Source organism: Oncorhynchus clarkii, chromosome 26 (assembly GCF_045791955.1).
Source record: "Oncorhynchus clarkii lewisi isolate Uvic-CL-2024 chromosome 26, UVic_Ocla_1.0, whole genome shotgun sequence".
Taxonomy (NCBI): Eukaryota; Metazoa; Chordata; class Actinopteri; order Salmoniformes; family Salmonidae; genus Oncorhynchus; species Oncorhynchus clarkii.
In genome coordinates, this window is record NC_092172.1 from 18,019,514 (window position 1) to 18,033,374 (window position 13,861).

Consider the following 13,861-nt stretch of genomic DNA (forward strand, 5'->3'; position numbering starts at 1 on the left):
ACAGATCATATTAGAAAGCAGGAATAAATGTGGAAATAAACATTGACACCCACGCTGTGTGTAAATTCAATCTCTCTTCTCTTTCAGTTCACCCTATGCTCCAGTCAGCAAATAAAGCATGCCACTCAAATGGACTGGCTCTGCTGTCCAATGCTAACTATGGGGTGTGAACAGAGCAGGAACATGGAATGAAAGGAATATCACTGGTCTATTGTTCTGTAGTTAAACAACTCTATAGGTAATTCAGACATAATCCTGAAACTCAAGTTTGACCTCTGTGGTAATTAAATCATTGATAACCCAAAGCTTCAGATGAGATTGTTTATGACCCTGGAACTAGCTCCAGAACCCACATATCTCTCCATGTGGACCAGTCAAAGAAGAGACCAAATAAAACACAACTCTGGACATAGGGTAATAGTAAGTATATATATATATTATTGTGTTTACTTAACAAACATGATAAATGCAATATCTCCAAGAAGTTAGCTGTAACAATAAAAATACAATATCTTTGTGTCCTTAAGTACATAGAATTAAAACAGCAAAACAAAAACAAAACAGCATTAAGTAGTTCACAGCGGTACAAATATACAGTACAAATCTATTTTATTCAAAAAGAGTACAAATAAAAAAACGCAACAAAATATAGTTATTAATGCTTTGTAAAGTTCAGGTAGGTGTAGGGTACTGTATTCTAAGGGAGCACTTTGGATAGACAACTAAGGCTTTTGATACGAATCAATACATATTGGTACGGCCATACGATATTAAAACTCACTATACAAAAGTTTATACAACCTGGATTATATTTGAGGATTGAATATTACATACATCATTGCATATATTTTGCAGATTTTATACTTTAAAAAAAGATGCAGTTTCTTTTAAAACTAGTCAAATGCCACGTAAAAAGCAGTAACTTTAGTGCCAAAATACAAATGTAAAATCTGAAAATACCCAACGCCTCCATTAACTTTTAACCATTCTCATCTTCCTGATTTAATGCTGCATCTCTAGTGCCTGGCAACAACACCATCCCATCCAGTCTATTTACCTCAGTCATACAAGATCAGACCAACAGGGCTACTTTATACAGGGGTCATAAAGCCTTTTTCCATAATCACAAAACAAAAACAGACCATATAGTTACCAATAAAGAAAAGTTGTCACTGGTTTGAAAAGCCTCACATTCTCTCCCAAGTAGATCAGACAGGACCAGAACAAAAATACATTGAGCACAACCTCTCACCTTCAGGGACCTACTCCCAACATGCACTCACATTAACAACAGAGGGTGGTGTGTGTGTGTGTGTGTGTGTGTAAAAACAACAACAGTGAGTCAGTTACTGGTCCAGCTTTCAAGCAGCGATAGGGACTCACCCTAACATGATCCCTCACTGTAACCTCTCCCTATCCAGAGATACAGTCCATCTCCAAATGCCTTTCTGCTTATGAATAAAACACCTGGAGAGTGCCAAGAGGGGTCAATACAACAAGAGTGAACTGATCCACCTTTGCAGCTACAGAAAAACAGGGAAACTGGGTCACTTATAAGCATCATTCCATGAACACATTGTACAGATCTTAAGGCGTTATTGACAAGCTTGATAATAGCCATACAAAACATTATCTCTACAAACATGCACAACTGACAAGTGATTGTTTCATTGGGTTGTGTTTAGCGCTAATAATTAAAAACTTCAATTAACTAACCGTTAATTTTATAATACTATAAAGGATGGCAAATTAGTGCAATTTTCTTTGACTATGTAATAAGAAGAGTGAGGTCAAAAACGTACAGGTCAAATGTTTCCCCTTTCTTACGATGGTTAGAGTCAAGAGAAGAACCTAGAAAACGGCTGAAGTAGCACTTTCACGCTCCGAGCAGACGTCTGAGAACGATGCTAGTCTGACTAACAGAGGGCATGCTGCTAATGTGCCTGTCCACCTGACTGTCTGCTGAGAGTCATAGTGGTCATACGGCCACTGCCTCATACCGTGTTCAAGACAGAGAGGAAGAGGTCAATAAACAGGAGGCACTGCTTTGCACCTAGAATGGTTGTCCCAGACCAGAATACTGTGTTTGATACACATGTTGTGTGGCAAGGCAAGGGGAGGAGAGGTGGTAAGACAGAAGTGCTGTTTGTTAATAATATTTTACTGAAGTAAGAATATCTGGAGGAAAGAGTGTGTTGATGAGCAGTGGGGTGTTCCAGGAAGCAGGATCATTACCTTAGCCAGGCAACTTTGATAAACAGTCAAATCCATCTCTTGATTTTTATTTAGAAAACTAAACCCCAATATGGATTGTTGGTTGTCAAGTCAATTATACAATTACAAATTTCATATATCTAGAAAAAAAATGCAGTTCTTCCTGTTTTTTGGGGGACTGTTAGCTGGCTAACTCATTGATCCTGCTTTCTAGAAGAGCCCCCAGGGAGGTGGGACATGAGATGCAACCCATTCACAAAACATTTGACAACAGTGCACAGACACAGGCAGGCTGACAGCGTCCTGACAGCGTCCTTTTTCAGAGCATCTGCACTCTCCACACCATCTCCTATAAAATGTGAGACAGGCCCAGCTGAGAGCCCTTGGTAAGGCAGTGGATTTTGGAGAGTAAAAGTTCAAAGAGAAGACTGACCCTACAGAGCTGAAATACACACCTTAACATTCATACCATATCTAACCAAGGGATTGCTACACGTGACCAAGAGAGATCGTAAGGCCAAAATCTAACTGGATATCCATGCACATAATTTGAATTTCAGCACAAATCCATAGACGTCAATGACAGATTTACATAACAATTTGAGTTACACATGCATACCCATCTCTGGTCATAATTTGGCCTGTACTACCTGGCAGCGTAAGGTGGAGGTAATAGGCTGAGCTGACTGGAACAAAACACTGTGCTGAACTTAGGTTAGTGACAACTAAGGGTCTGAACAAAATCAACCAAACAAAAACAAAATAAATCCACTATATTCAGACACCCAATAGTGGGCAATGATAAGCTATAGTACTCAGAGAGATCAGTGTACAATGACTGCATCAGCCACCTTCTTATATAGATTACAAACCTGTCCTACCCCATAGTAGGTACACTTGGTCACTGAAGAGCAGAATAGTTCAGAGTTTACTGCATAGCACATCCTTAAACTACATGACATATTTTCAGGTATTCTGTTTAACTGTATTGCTTATAGCATAAAAAAATGTAACAAACGTAAATTACTGTAAAAAATAAATTAATAAGTATTGAGCGGTTTATGGCTAAATGTCTACTGCTCCACTGTGGAAAATCATCCAGCTCATCTCTGTATGGCATTTAACCACTACCGTATTTAAAAACATTTATATTTCAACAAAATTACAGATTGGTTGTTGTGACTGTATCAAATGGCATGTGACTCTGCCCTGATCAGGCCTAACGGACCACCCCTCTCCTTCAGGAACATTCTCTCATGGCTTGTTGTCAAAGACTGTCTGAGGTTTTATCCTCAGTGAACCGTGTGTCCTTGGAGGCTCCACTCAACAGAAATGTTCTGGAGGCAGTAGGGTGGTGGAGTTGGAAGGGGTGTATGAACTAGATTTGACACAGCCGTCTATAAATAGCGTGGATGAGGGACTCAAGTCCGTTAGAAGGCATTGGATGTCACCACACACAATCACCAGTCTTCACCTCAGAGCTCAAAGCCCAGGATACAAGGACAGACAGGCCAGCAGATAGATGCTCTAACACACAGTTACCTTCTCACACAGTATCGGTGAGCCTGGGATATTAATGCTTGGATCTGTGTTGGAGCACATCATGTGACACAGGTGATATCAAAACAAATACACATTATTTGCAGACAAGGACTATCAGTTCAGAAGTGACCAGAGACATTAAAACTAGACAAAACTGAGGTGAAATGTCTTTCTGACAAAAGGATTAACAGTGAAGACATTTTAGAAGATAAAAAGAAAAACGGAATTACCATAAGCTAAGTGGAATGTCTGTCTGCTTTATGGAATGACATATCAAACTAAATGTCTGTCTGCTTTATGGAATGACATATCAAACTAAATGTCTGTCTGCTTTATGGAATGACATATCAAACTAAATGTCTGTGTGATTTTTGCATCTGCTCTAATTGCACTTCATCTTGATTTCATCCACTTGAAGTTTCTGTGACTAAAATCTGTGTCCGAAAAAGGAAACTGCAGCATTTTTTCTTGGCTAAATTGTAAACAGTGTCAACCATGCAAGTCAGTTTCTCTATTGCCAAAACTACCTTAAGAACACTTCAAAAAAATGTAATAGCTACAAAAACATTTTCCCTTCATAAAAAAAAAAGAAAAAAACTATTTGTGATTCCCATTACAAGGTCAGTGTGAATCAACAGGTGAAGTTTTCTATGTGCAATACAAGACAATCTTAAGGTCCACTGGAAATAATATTGCCATGGACAAAATAAAACAATTCTACATGTACACAAATAGATTAAAAGACAATGGAGAGGACAAAACAGAGGAGAGTTAAGATGCTCACCACTGATTTGGAGTCAAGCCCCTCTCGGAGATGCACTTGAATAAAACCATATAGAGTAACCATATAAAACCATAATGAATACTATCAGTGAGGATCAGAGCCCGAACCTCCAGTCCATCAAAAAGGAGACTATTCTCTTCAGAATAAATGCCTGGTTTTTGAAATAAAAATTATTTCAAAAGGCATGCTTTGATTGTGAATCTGGAATAACAAAGATCAAAACATTTCAGAGCCAAATTGTGCATCACCTTTGAAAAGCAGGAACGTTTCAGGTCAGGGTTAAAGATAGTATTAGGTCTGATACACAAGCTGTATATTTATATAAAAACAATAACAAAATATACAGAAAACCCCAAATAAACAGAAAATACACTATTGCTTTGATTTTGGTAACTGAGCAAGGATTGACTGGTCTCATATACCCATTTCACAGTCGTGTAAGCTGACCTGGCCAGATAACATATCTAGTGCCATCCTGCTTTTAAACGAGCAGAGGCACATAGTTAGCTAGCCACGAACAACCTAAAACAGGCTGGAAAATGGCAGGATAACCTTAAACCAATTATATTCACTGGAAAGCAAGCCAAAAGATCCCCCCCAGTTTGTGTTGGGACAATAGTGTGAAAAGGGTAAGAAGCAGGGCCAACTCAATCCCCTCCAACACACACACAGGATTCCCCCTCATAGGCCCAGGGGCTGCTGTACTGAGAGAGCCAACATGGCTCTATGGGGAGGTTTCACTTTCTCAGCCAGTACTGCTCCATGCAGGCATCATTCCCACAGGTGACATTGGTGGAGACCAGCCCGTGCCTCCAGTAGTGGTGTCTACTAATACAGCCAGAGGAATGCTGAGAGGTGTAGCAGGCAGGGAGGGCTGCATTCAGGAAGATGAGTTGTGTTGTGGTCACTATGATAATCACCATGATACTGGAATGCATGATCTCTTTTGGTTTCTTTCGAAAGGAAAACTGACATGTAACTGTGGCACAAAGTGGGGTTGGGGTGTAAAATGAAAAACGGGGAAGCGTGGTTTGTGCATTACGAAAGGAGTGAGTGGTTTCCTAGGTTCTGATTGGTTGATTGAAGGAGCTGATTGAAAGACCTCTAAGGCTGCCTACCCTCCTCTCAGACCCTCTCTCAGCAGACTGGGCCCTACGAGGAGAGGCAGGGAGACGAGGGAGAGTGTCTGTGCCTTGGTAGGTCCTCTGCTCCTACTAGAGAAGCACACTAAGTGACGATGACACGTCAAGAGTCTGCATCAAGAGAACCAACATCATTGGAGGGAAAAGCATCTATGTGCCGATGCCAGCAATTCAGCTCCGCAAGTGTGCCTTTAGTCTTTTTGGAGAACGCTTTTGAAGGTAACAGACCAAAATAGAAATGTGGGGGAGACAGAGCATAATAGGATAGCTATGTTCTTGTCACTGTCAGACCCTCTGTCTACCAGAGATGGGCTACATATTCTCCCCAGTCTTGGGTTTCCAGAGATGGTTTGGTCAAAGAAGAGAGAACGTCCAGTGAATGCGATCACCTGTGATAAGGATGGTTCTGAGGGTTGGTTCACCTGTGATAAGGATGGTTCTGAGGGTTGGTTCACCTGTGATAAGGATGGTTCTGAGGGATTGGTAGGGATGAAGGAAGATGCAGTCTGAGGACTTTGGTAGGCGATTCACCAGCTACATACACTCCCTGCTTCTGCATCCGCTCCCTGTCAGCCTGGGAGAGCAGAGACCCAATCTCCTGATCACTGGACCAGGAGCTGTCCTGACTGACTGACTACCAAATAGAGCGGACCTGACCAGCCACAAGACCAGGTAGTTCCTCTGAAAACAAAGAGCTTGTAATCTTATTAGGTGTGCAAAATATTAAACATTCTGAGGCTACATTTCCACTATTTATCCCCTTTCTCCCTCTCTGATGCTTTCGCTCCTCTGACAGTCTCTTCTGTGGTGTGGACTGCTGTGGTTGGTGCTACTTCCCAGCGTTAGAGCGCCCCTCAATGGACAGTTTGACCTCCTGTGGGATGAAGGAGGGTCGAGAGGAGCCCAGCTGAGGGTGCGCCCCTTCCTCCACCTTCATGCATCTCTGAAGGCCGGGGGCGGACCAGCGCCTCTGAGACGCGCTCGACACTGTCGACACCACTCCCACCCCCGCCCCTGGACGAACAGAACCCTCCGTGTGCAAATAGTAACTGCTCTGGCTCCTAGTGTGCTCTGCTGAAGTCCTATTTGGTCTGGTAGGCATCTCACTCTGCCCAACACCCCCTAGTTGCATGGGCTCCTCTTTATCCCCCCTCTCCCTCTCTCTGTGGACGCGTTCCATCCTGAAGTGAGGCTGTGGCCTGGGCTGCTGGGGGGCAGGGGGCCCCATGGGCTGGCCGATGGCCCCTGATGTGGAGTTGGCTTTGGTGGAAGTCCTGGCTTGGGTCTGCTGCTGTTGCTGTTGTTGTTGTTGCTGCTGCTGCAGGAGCTGTTTCTGTTGCTGGGGCGGCTGCTGCAGAGTGATGGACACACACACGTCTCCTACCTGCAGGTGGTGGCAGGCCAGGCCATAGAGCTGGGCCGTGCGCTCTGGGCTACAGGAGGACCAGCCCTGGCCAAACACAAAGAAGGGGTGCTCCGGGGGCACGTCGATGGTCACCTTGCTCTGCTGCTCGCCAACTGTGAAGTGCAGCACCACCAGACCGGGTCTCTGCTGGCTGGTCCTGATGTCCACCACCATGCTGGAGTCGATCTTCAGCCCCCCGCTCACCTCAGCACTCCGCACAAAGTCCTGAGTCTGCAGGTCCTCCACACGCTTCAGCTCCCCCGTGGCCAGCTGGATGATGGCCCCCTTCATGAAATGGGAGGGATTGGAGGGGGCAGGGGTGGGCGCCGGGGCCTGCGTGAGGGCTGCCGTGGCTGGGACAGAAAAAGGCTGCTGGGGGTGCTGCTCCACGGCGGCCAGCTCCACCACAGCCCTGTCTGGGAGGCACACTCTGGCTGGAGATTCAGAGGCTTTAGAGTAGGGGGTGGGGGAGGCCATGGTGACAGCAGAGGTGTCATCATTGGTTTGGCTGGGGTAGTGCTGGGGTGGCTGTTGATGTTGGTGGGGGAGGTGGTGGTGGTGATAGTCTAAGGGGACCAGGACTGTCTGTCCATTGGCCAAGATGACAGCGTGGCCTGGCTGCCCTGCCTGCTGTTGATGGGCCATCACTCGGGGGTCTCCATACACCGCAGGGTGGATCGCGTACCCTGTCCGGCCAGCACTCTCCCCTGCCTCCCCATGAGCCTCTCTGCCTCTCTGAGAGCCCTGGGATAGGTTCAGGGGACCAAAGGACACCTCTTTGCGGCCTCCACTCACACCTTGGACAGGAGAGGCTAGGCGACCAACGACCTGCTGAACCTTGAGGATGACAAAAGATTAATCTTATTAACACATTTCAATCAATCAACCTTTTTATCTTTAAATGTAATAAATTGTTGTGTCTGAGAAAAAGGGGACAAAAATACTTAATTTTTGTCCTCTTGTACCTCCTCTCAACCACCATTATTAAGCCTCAGAAAGCAGTGGTTTCCTATCAACTCTAGTCGAGACCACAAACCAGAGCATTTTTAGTCTTTCCTAGAAGCAGCAGGCAGTGTGTGGATGTGACTGGTTGCCCAATGATCAGCACACCCTCAACAAAGTAATAAAGGAAGGAAGTGGAGGGGAACATGGATATTGTGCCACAGCAGACACTATAAAAAGTCAAGTGCACTAAATAAAGTCAGAATTTTGGACAATTCAAATCAAAACTCCTTATTCGAAAATTGAAAATAAAACATTTATTTGACTTATGGAGTAGATTTGAAATAAATTAAAATAAGTAAATACATGCGTGTAAGTAATTACAACAAAACCTCAAGTCTTACCTCCAGGTCAGTGTCTGGGGTGCTGCGCTGCCCAGGCGAAGCCCTCTCGTCCAGCCTGCGGCTCTTCAGGCTTCTGTCCTGTGCGTGCTCCAGTGCTACAGAGGCAGATGCTGCCTGCGGCAGCCGTGGATTCCTGGCATTGTAGACAGAGTCCTGGAGCATCTCCCTGGCTGCCTGCTCCCTCTCCCCTCCATTCACCTCCCTATCCCCGTCTGTCTCCTGCTCCCCACTGTAGGGGTCCCAGGGGGCAGGTGCAGCCCTGGTTCCCCGAGAGTGGTAAAAGACAGGCACTCCCCGAGGACTGAGCTCTGCGGCGGGCAGCGCACCCAGGTGCTGCTGGTGCTGGGCAGCCTGCTCCGAGGTCAGCATCAGCGGGACACCTCCGGACGACCCCACTTTGGCAAAGGCATGGGCAGATACATGTGTCTGGGTAGGAGGGGAGACCACCCCCTCCTGGATGACTGACTGGTAGGGGACCAGGTGGGGCTGGGAGAGGGTGCCCGAGGGAGAGATCAGGGAGCTGGGGACAAAGCCAGGGGGGACTGCATAAGGGACTGCACCGTATGGGGAGACAAACTGGAAAGAGGAGTGGGGGATCTGGGCATAGCCTAGAGGGGGATAGGAGATCCCTGGATGATGCTGTAGGAGAGATGAGGGGACAGTGTAAGCTGGTGAGATATGGCTTAACACTGGGTGTAGACTGGTCTGGGAGTAGGAGACAGAGGGGAGAGCCACCCTATAGAGCATGCTGTACTGGTCAACGGGCAGCCCTTGGAGGCCCTCAGCACTCTCTACTCCATAGTGTAGACCAGGCTGGGCACGCAGCCACTCTTCTGCTGTGCCTCCTCCCTGAGTGTCACTACTGACCCCTGAGCTCTGAGTGGCCACTTCCCCCCCCCCTCCTCCCCCCACCCCACTTCCTGCCCCTCCTCCCGCACTACTACTACTGGTGCTGTTGTTGAGATCCCTCTTCTTGGGAGGCAGGCACTCCTGATTGCGCTCGTGACCTGGCTTCATGGCGGTGCCCTGTAGTCTTGTCTGGGCTTGAAAGGCTCTTTATTGTGCAGCACGGGGAGTGGAGCCTGTCAGCCAGGCAATCAGCACCACAGGAACCAGCTCTGAGAACCTGAAGCTGACCTCATCCACCGTCTCACCTAGAAACACAGAGAGAGACTGTGACCAGCCGTCAGACGACCCCAAGGATTCACCTTAACATACTACATCAACACATACTGGACCCACGTCACAAGCCAGGCTTAGAGTGCCAAGATGTTTGAGAGAGAAAGTAGATGAAAGGAAACTTGTGTTTCCAGACCTAGGCACAGGAGATCCACAAAATGATGGACACAAACAAACCAAATTAACTGAATTTCAGTTAAAGATGCACCATGCGGAAATCGCTCCGCCACTTCTTGGTTGCTAAAATTCTAATAGTTTGCCTGATTTCAGTTTGGTGACATAACATGCAAGTATAGTTTAGAGAATCACTATCTCCTAACCGATTTGAAGTATAGTTTCTATAACCAAAAGTAAAATATGCAAAAACAAAACTTTAGGGACGAATAAGCATTATAAGCATTTCTCTATACTTGCAATAACATCTGCTAACCATGTGTATGTGACCAATAACATTGGATTTGACTAGAAATAGCACACATAGAACACATCTACCACCTCTTAGACTTGCTTTCAATGAGAATCACAGATCTATATCACACTTCTATGTGAATTTGGTCAGGTCGCCCAAAAAGTTACATATTGCAGCTTTTAACTCTGGAGATTATTTCCTTGAATAATTAGGCCTCCGTGTGATGACAGGAGGCAAGAAAACCAACAGCACCATAAAGATTAGGCACACACTTCAGCTCATTTTATGGTCTGTGCCATATTGCTTTCTCCCCATGGCAACAAGTTGTTACTTGCTGAACTGTATAGCATAGTGAATCACAGCACACAAAAGATAGGGAGAGTGAGTAAGAGAGTAATGGAGAGACTTCTCTACACCTCAGCTGCTGCAACCAGAAATTCTTTCAGAACCCTTTTTTTCAGCTTGCCTAATTATATTGTCTCGTCCCATGACACGGCTGTGTATTTTCTCCACAGTCAATTGGATTATTAATTGGAAGCCATGGGAGGGAAACGTACAGGTGAAGACAGATTTGAGGCTGTTAAAACACCCAGGCATGCACAAACACCTACACAACAACCCTCTTCCACCCACACATATCCTCCCATTCTTTATAAAACCTTATATAAACGTCTTAAATGACCCACATCACATGGCTCACTTTCTACGTGCAGAGGAGCGAAAGACAGCAGGGTACTTGATATTTTCATAAATTTAGTGCTAACATTTCCCCCGAATATAGCCTATATGTCCATTAAGAAATGTTGCGTTATTCGCTACAGTAGGCCTATTTGGTGAAATATGCTGTTTTCATCTTCTTTGAATAGGAGCATAGATCATGTTTTTGTTATTCGCAAAGTAGAACATTGGACAAACTGCACTATCTGATATCAAATTGATTAAGCTCTCCTGCTAGTTCTCTGGCTAAAACTGAAATTTGAGTTTGGATGGGAGTCAAAAGTAGCAATCTGGTTGGGTGTTTCCTCATGTCATTCATACAAGATTGAGAATACTCATTATCAAATAATTGGATGACAATTACCTACGGTTGTGGGCATAGTTAGAAAAGTTAACTTTCGTAGAATCAAAATAATAGTGAAGTGAGAAGGCCAGGCAACGTCAGAATTTATGGCTGGACATCAGCGAACACTAGTAATGGCTAGCTAGTTAGCTGAATAGCCATTTATCACCTGTTATTATCGTTCAAATATAGTATATCCAAACGCAACTACTTCCTGTCTTCTCGTGCACTTACCTCCAAATATCATTGTGGATATGCCTCAACTGCCTTACGCTTTCGGAACAGTTAATATGATAAGGAAATGTGGATGAAATCAATGCTGATTAGTCGAGCCCATATCGGAGGCCAGCAGACGAAAACCCAGTGGCGCTCCTAGATGACGTCACACACAGTAAATTCTATTTCCTGGGTGATTTTGAGGCATATAAATCCTATCATTTTCATAAATTTGAGCTTCATGGCCAATAAAAAACATACACACGTTTACCTTCTGCTAGGAATACCTGAATTGCCATTTTCCCCCGAATGTCTGTATGCACAAATGAGGGAATTATCTATTTCCCTTCGGAACACACATTACCTTGTTCCTCTCTAAATGGCAATCCCCTGGCAATGAAAACACGTGGTATTTTAGCCCATTATGGGTCTCTCCTTGGGATACTTTAGGAGGTTCTTGAATTGCAAATGCAGTCCTTTCTCAGATTTACAGTACCGGTATGTTATTGTGACGAGTTGTTTTTGCAATTTTCCCGGTTGATGCTCTAGTATTACAGCAGGGGGTGCTGGTGGCCTTATTGATATCCGTTAGAGTGTACAGTAGCTTTGCATTTTATTATACATACACTGACTGTAGTGTGACCTGATTTGACTAATATCAGACCTGCATATAGCATGGTTAATATATTAATTTGCTGAGAGAAAACACAAGGAGGCAGAACTCCACTCCTTCCTAGAGGGAATCTCGCTACTATCAGAGACCGACCAAGATGATCTCAACTCCCCCTTCACTCTTGAGGAGATCCTGGAGGCAAATACCTCCATGCCACCTAATAAGTCCCCAGGCCCAGATGGATTCCCCAGAGAGTTCTACAAAGCTTTTTGGCCCCAGCTTAGCCCTATTTTCAAGCCAATGCTGGAGGATTTTTGAAAAAACTGAGTTCTCCCAGACTCAATACACATGCAGTGGGGCAAAAAAGTATTTAGTCAGCCACCAATTGTGCAAGTTCTCCCACTTAAAAATATGAGAGGCCTGTAATGTTCATCATAGGTACACTTCAACTATGACAGAGAAAATGAGAAGAAAAAAAATCCAGAAAATCACATTGTAGGATTTTTTATGAATTTATTTGCAAATTATGGTGGAAAATAAGTATTTGGTCAAATACCTGGGCATTTCATCCCTAATATGTTCTCACTCACCTATAGTAGGCAACCCAGACTTGCCAAAAGCCCTGAGGGATGCCAACTTTAATCTTTGGCATACTCTAGGAATCAGGACCTTTTCAGACCTATTTCATCAGAAAACCACTGAAATCCTTTCAAGAGCTCTGCAGTGAATTCAATGTGCATAGATTCCATTTTTTTGTATTATCTTCAAATTAGACATGTCATTCCCTCATTTACTTCCAAGAGAAGGTTTAGAATCAGTTGAATGAAGTTGAAACCCTTCTTGTCACAGCACAATCCATTGAAGGCAAATATCTTACATCTATAGACACCTTTCTGAGAAAGGAGGCTCCTCCTTTACTCCTTTGAAAATAATCTGGGAAAAGGACCTTGGTCTGACTATCAGTGATGAGTTATGGGCAGAGGTTTGCGACAGGGTATACTGCTCCTCTACGAATGTAAAAATGAAATAATCTAATTACACATTTTTGTACACATTTTTATTACACTCCTTTGAGACTCCATAGAATGAAAACAGACATTTCTCCTAACTGTAAAAGATGTACCTCTGAAAGTGGAACCTATATGCATGTATTTTAGAGTTGTAGATTGCCAGATACTGCTATACATACTGCTGCACAGAAAATACTAGATGTACAGTAGATATGACCCCGTGTATCTCTTCTTAATGCCCCGCAGGACTTTGTTCTTGATCCTGACAGAAAATTTGCTTATGACGATCACATACTTTGCTAAGAAATGTATTCTATTGTGGGCCTCTAATACCTCTCCTACATTTCAAATGTGGATTGACCAGATTGTTGACTTTCTCCCTCTTGAAAAGCTCACTTATGACCTCTGCAAGAGACAGCCCAAGTTTGATAGACTCTCGTCTCCACTACTCAACTATATTTCAAATTGGACAGAGTGAATGGGGTGATTAGGGAAATGAGCAGATACATGTTGTGTAAGGTGCTGTAAAATCTAAAAACAAATCATTTGCTCATCGTCTCAGCGAAGGCTGGAAATAGCCAATAAGAACCTTGATAGTGCTGCTGCAAGTTTTATATACATATTTATGTTTTTATAATTATTCTTTGTGTGTATATTTTTTATTTTATATATTTTTTTAAGTCTGTCACATCTGTGAATGTGGAATGTGTTTTGTTGGTTGAAAAACAAGAAAAGTTAACTTTAAATTGAAAAAAAAAAATGGAATATCATGTGAAATATCTTCAGTTTCCCTCATTAATCTGTGTTGCAGACATTGCTCATCGTCTTATTTTGACAGCTTTCCAATCCAGACCAGTCACAAGCATTGCAGCCACCCTATTGGGTGTCTGAAATACCGAGTCGAAGAATATTCACACACCCCCCCCCCCAATAACAAAAAA

General features: G+C 44.0%; 1 protein-coding gene across 1 annotated transcript; it reads right to left on the reverse strand.

Moving 5' to 3' along the window:
* Positions 1-483: 483 nt before the first annotated feature.
* Positions 484-11,430, reverse strand: LOC139385035 (ataxin-1-like). Its single transcript, XM_071130072.1, has 3 exons — positions 11,316-11,430; positions 8,434-9,587; positions 484-7,924 (listed from the first exon to the last, which is right to left on the reverse strand). The coding sequence occupies exons 2-3, from the start codon at positions 9,448-9,450 to the stop codon at positions 6,512-6,514; spliced, it is 2,430 nt and encodes an 809-aa protein (XP_070986173.1). The 5' UTR covers positions 9,451-9,587; positions 11,316-11,430; the 3' UTR covers positions 484-6,511.
* Positions 11,431-13,861: the final 2,431 nt, after the last annotated feature.

Bases quoted from the DNA above. Each gene is read 5' to 3' on its own strand.
- LOC139385035 (XM_071130072.1), bottom strand. From the start codon at position 9,450: ATGAAGCCAGGTCACGAGCGCAATCAGGAGTGCCTGCCTCCCAAGAAG. The intron at 7,925-8,433 runs GTAAGACTTGAG...GTCATCCTCAAG, and splicing joins CCCCAGACACTGACCTGGAG to GTTCAGCAGGTCGTTGGTCG.